Genomic DNA, 4,872 nt, shown 5'->3' with positions numbered 1-4,872 from the left:
TTGTTTGATAACGCTCCTGTGAAGCTCCTTGGGACGTTTTACTATGTTAAAGGCGCTATATAAATACAAGTAGTTGTAAATTGCAACATAAAGCAATAATCAACTTCACCAGTCCAATAAAAATTGTGTTTAAAAGGAAATTGCATATTTAAGTTTCTTCAATCCCACGACACTTAAAATTACAGCAGCTCTACTGTAGGATACGCGCAATTATTGAAAATTGCAAGTGACTTTCGTTTAGTTCAATAACGAGAAAATGCATCAATTTTTAAAATGTAGTAAAACTCGAGAACAGTTTAATTGGAGAATGCAAGCCAATGTTGTAGTCTTATAAAGTTACAAGTATCGGGAACAGGAATGTAAATGCAACTCATTGTTCTACAATTTTCAAAGCGGTTGCCTCGTTGGCCACAGATCACAAGTCCGAGGAGGTGCTGAAACTAATAAATCGGTCCAATTGAAGTGAAAACAAGCTCTTTACAGCAACATCTGATCTACATTAGTTTATCTACATTTTCTACCATAATAAGTGTCCATGTGCAGTTTCCGTGACAGTGCGAACGCTTCTGAACTGGTGCAAAACATCAATGTTACAAAAAAAGTGCTTAAGAAAAATTATAGTCGTGCAGAAACATGTCCAATAAAATCCCATATCTACTTTCATAGAAAGAAACTGCTGGATTCACGCACAAGTATTCACAAAATATACAACTAACTACATATTAACTAACCAGGCAGAAGATTAATAAAGACATTCCTTATAGTTTACTTGCAGACAAAATTTAAATACTCCCAGCTTTTTAAAAAAAGTACACGTCTCAAAACGAAGAGTTAAAACTTTTTGCTTCTAAAATGTTGTGACTGAAGGAGCACTGTACAAGAATCTGCAAACTGATTAGAACGGTGGAATATAGTAAATGAGTCATGTTTATACCTAGTCTGTTTAGTTAACAAAACGCATAGCACGTTATTTTGAAGTCTTTGTCGATTGTAAAAACAAATCTACTTGGAAGAGTTCCATGGGCCTTTTTCACCAACTCTGGGCCCGATTTTTGCGCTTATTATTGTTGAAAGGTCTGTTCTTATCTCGTTGAGAGCAATAATGTTTGGTTACGATTAGTTTGCATTGCTCACATTTGACAGTACAACACCAGTGGAACTTGCAATTGCAACTGCTGATGATCTCAGTCTTTTTCTCCTCTGGTTTGAGCCCGCACTCTCCGCACAACCGTCTGCAGCTCCTTCTCTCCCACTGGGAGAGGTTCTTACCACTTTGGAGGCATTCCCTTCCTTCTGTTCCCTGCAATCCCAGCGTGACATTACGGACGCAGTAATCTGGCGAGTCTTCCAAGTAGACAAGTTCTGTCCGCACCACTGCTCGAAACGCATCCGCGATCGCTGCGCGGTTATCCGCGCTATTCCCTCCTTTCATACGCCGCTTGTCTAAATCGATCTTCACAGCTTGTTCGTGTTTCACCTTCAGGAAGTTCCCAATGTCTCGAAAATCAGCCAACTGGAGCCAGCAAGTCTGGATACTGCAGCTCCCCGACACCCCGTGACACTTGCAGGTTCGCTTCATGGTCTCTTTGACGGCCTACGGAATCAACAACGGAATTAATCCTTTAACAAACAGGACTGGGTGTAATCAGTGCTCCCATTAGATCAGAAACTATTGTAGAATCCTCGTGTTAAATGTTGCACTTTTTATACACAATGTGGAACTAACTACTTTATCAATTCTGAAAGTTGGTAACCCCTTTGGAAGGAATTTGCCGGCATCACCGTCACATATACCTGGAATTGACGGGGTGATTTGGACGAAATATTGCGACTATAACTTGCGTGCTCTTGAATTAAAAAGTTAGTTACCAGGCTTATTGATTTATTCCATTTCATAGCACAAATATTCTAGGTTCGCATCCCAATACAAGATTTTAACAGTAATGACTGATTGATTTGTGCTTGACGAAATGGAACGTTTTCCCAACTTGCGACACTAATAGATAGTAAATGTCTCCAAGTGCCCCTCCCCTCAATGTGCCTTTATCCCAAACTCATATCCTGTACAACTGCGTGCCGCTCTGAGCCGAGAACTTACAGCTTCCAGCCTAGTCTATGCGGAGCTAGTTGATCTCGGTCAAGGCGGTGCTAGAGACCACCACAATGGCTATGGAGAACAAAAAAAGCCCAAACTCCCTCCCCATCCAGAGGCCCTTGTTGAAAAGTACATGTATGGATATCAGACAAAGCCAAGATTGATGCAGCTGCACCACCCCCCCCCCCCCCCCGGTAGATTTTTGCTCAGATCTGAAGCATTACACTTCAGGTGATGTACCAGAAGACCGCCGACATCCGGGATGTACTGCAGCACAAGGCCGTCTTCAAGGGAGACATTTGGAAGAAAAATGTACCCCTTACAGCCATCATATTTATTTGGAGTACGAGGAAACCGGAGCGCCACTGTGGCCATGCGCGTTCCAGAAAGCGCGAATGAAGCAGTATTTCATACCAATTCTGAGCGCGTTGTCCCTTACTTTCCGAATAGGAGTATAACAAGCAACATTAGTGACACTGCTACTTTTTGTACAATGGGCCAAAACCCGCTGCGAACTGGGATTGCTATCTGTAAGGGCGCCTGAAAAAAGTTTCGCCAGAAGATTATTCAAACCCATGGGTGAAACGACAGTAGAATATTTCGGCCAATTCTCAAGGACGTTTAGTTACCCATACCCTCACCGCCATATGTTGCTTAATAGTTACACACCACACCCAAAACCCCAGTCTTTTGAAACATTAAAATGAAAGGACCATCCGTAGAACACACTGCGATTTATTGATAATTTATCCACTGCAACATGTTCAATATTGTCTAACAATTTTAATAAGTGTAAAACATTTGAAGAACCTGTGCAGTCTTCAGAATTGCAAGGTACTTAGAACAAGTAAACGCGAAATAATTTAATACGATTTAAAGCACTTTCCTCGTTTCCCATAATGTAACATTCAAAAATGAAGTGAACTCATCAGCTCATATACTTACACTTCTGCCTGCTTCGTTATTGTGGAGGTTCATGGCAGCTCTGGAATCCTGCCCCGTCTCCAGCGCATCGACAAACTGTTTGGAAACTCGTTCCCCAAATTCCACATTATCACTACATCCTCCCCAAACCCAGCCTCGTCCACCTGCAAAACAGATGTTCAGACACACACATCAGCGCAGAAATTAATACAAAATAGACTTCAAGCAACTGTTAGTGTGTAATTTCAACTTAGGAAAAACGCATCAAAATTAATGTATTTTCCCTTAAAATTAACTATAGGTATAAACAACGGAAAGGTCCTTTGACAAGGATGTCCAACCTACCAGCTTGACCACTTCTTGACTCATCGCATCCGCAGTTGTCGAAGTCCCCCATACTGCAGTTTCTTGTCAGGGTGTACATGACACCAGCAGAACTTACTGCATGCACGAAGGACGTTTCTCTCGTAGCTAATAAAAATACATTAAAATACATTGAGTGTAATAAAAAAAAACACCATTACCTGGAAACTAGTGCTTATATGAGGAGGGTTCTTACCGCTCCGACCATTGTGCGTGGAGAGTTGCAGCGCGCTCTCTGGACAGTTCCAGCGGTCCCAGGCGAACTGGTGTTTACATTCGTCAATCCCGGACTCAGCCCCAGCAGCAACACTGCTGGAATAGGTCAGGAACGCCTGCAACAACAAAAACAACCGCAACCCGTTCGTCAAATGCATCAACAGCACCTGTATACTGTTTACAAAGCGAAGTGAAATTAGAGTCAGAGAGTCGCTTCTGATATTGTCGGTATTGGTCCAGCTTGTGTTATACCTGCTGTTTCCAGAAATCTAACGTTACCAATTAAAAAAACGCGCACACGAGTAATATTTTAAGTCCAATCTTAAAATTCATTTTTCCAACATAACATCTATGGGACGTGTTGAAGGAGGGGGGGGGGATTTGTGAAATATTCGACATCTTTGAGTAATTCGGAACTTTTATCGGTTGCTAATGGAATGCGGGCAATCTTTGTGAATCCATAGCAGCCAACGGGACTACATTTGTTTTCATATGGATGGACTAAAAGTGCAAGCAATAATTTTCAAAATTCCATTATATTTAAAGAAAGGACAGATCTAAAAATTAGTTCCACAAGAATACAAGCAAACAAAGTTTGTTAAAATCATATCAAGACGACTTCATGTTACCTTTGGTCCGGTCATCAAAAAGTTGTTTACGGACCTGCAACAAGAATAATGTATAATTTGAATATTCCACTTTTCCCCACACATTGGAATAAAAGTGTTAATGTATGAAGAAATACGCTTACCACAATGCAGCTGGAGTAATGCTACTGTAAACGAACACAAAGCAAGCAATTACTTGGGCGAGTTCCATGGCAGCAGGGTGTCTCATTCGCTAGAATTGTTTCACCAACTGTTGGAATAGCTCTGGACTCAAAGGACTAACCATGGAGTTGAGCGCTGAGAAAGTTGCTCCGCTATTTATACGGGCTGCACAGCGGTCAGGGAAAATACTTTTGTTGCAAATTAACCAGTTCGGAACCGGGGAATGTGTAAACAGACACAGCAACCAATCGTCGACTCGAAAGGCCTAATAATGAATTTCAAAAGGATTGTTAACACTTATCGCCAATAGTTATTTATTGAATACTTCCACAATTAGGTTAACGCTGTGCCTACCACATACAACATTTAGCACTAATTAAATTACTCATCTCGAAAGACGCTTACATTTATTTCAACCCTAAAAATACTGTAGCTCTCAGTCCGTAGAATTATTAAAATTAAGTACCGTAGTTATTTTTTGTTTGCGATTACAATAATGTACAC

At 41.0% G+C, this 4,872-nt stretch overlaps 1 protein-coding gene across 1 annotated transcript; it reads right to left on the bottom strand.

Moving 5' to 3' along the window:
* Nucleotides 1-265: 265 nt before the first annotated feature.
* On the bottom strand, nucleotides 266-4,439 carry LOC147114031 (protein Wnt-8-like). The gene is made up of 6 exons (XM_085995558.1): nucleotides 4,350-4,439; nucleotides 4,228-4,261; nucleotides 3,579-3,714; nucleotides 3,365-3,490; nucleotides 3,041-3,183; nucleotides 266-1,594 (listed from the first exon to the last, which is right to left on the bottom strand). Exons 1-6 carry the CDS (start codon nucleotides 4,433-4,435, stop codon nucleotides 1,031-1,033), a joined length of 1,089 nt encoding a protein of 362 aa, XP_085851684.1. The 5' UTR covers nucleotides 4,436-4,439; the 3' UTR covers nucleotides 266-1,030.
* Nucleotides 4,440-4,872: the final 433 nt, after the last annotated feature.

The sequence above is a fragment of the Somniosus microcephalus genome, chromosome 8 (assembly GCF_052327205.1).
Source record: "Somniosus microcephalus isolate GS21.2 chromosome 8, FLI_Smic_1.0, whole genome shotgun sequence".
NCBI lineage: Eukaryota > Metazoa > Chordata > Chondrichthyes > Squaliformes > Somniosidae > Somniosus > Somniosus microcephalus.
Note: the sequence above shows the minus strand (reverse complement) of the source record. Positions and strands in the feature narration are given on the sequence as shown.

Coding starts and splice junctions, on each gene's coding strand:
- LOC147114031 (XM_085995558.1), bottom strand. CDS start 4,435: ATGAGACACCCTGCTGCCATGGAACTCGCCCAAGTAATTGCTTGCTTT. Junction 3,491..3,578: donor CACGCACAATGGTCGGAGCG/GTAAGAACCCTC, acceptor TATTTTTATTAG/CTACGAGAGAAACGTCCTTC. Junction 1,595..3,040: donor ATAACGAAGCAGGCAGAAGT/GTAAGTATATGA, acceptor TTGATTCCGTAG/GCCGTCAAAGAGACCATGAA.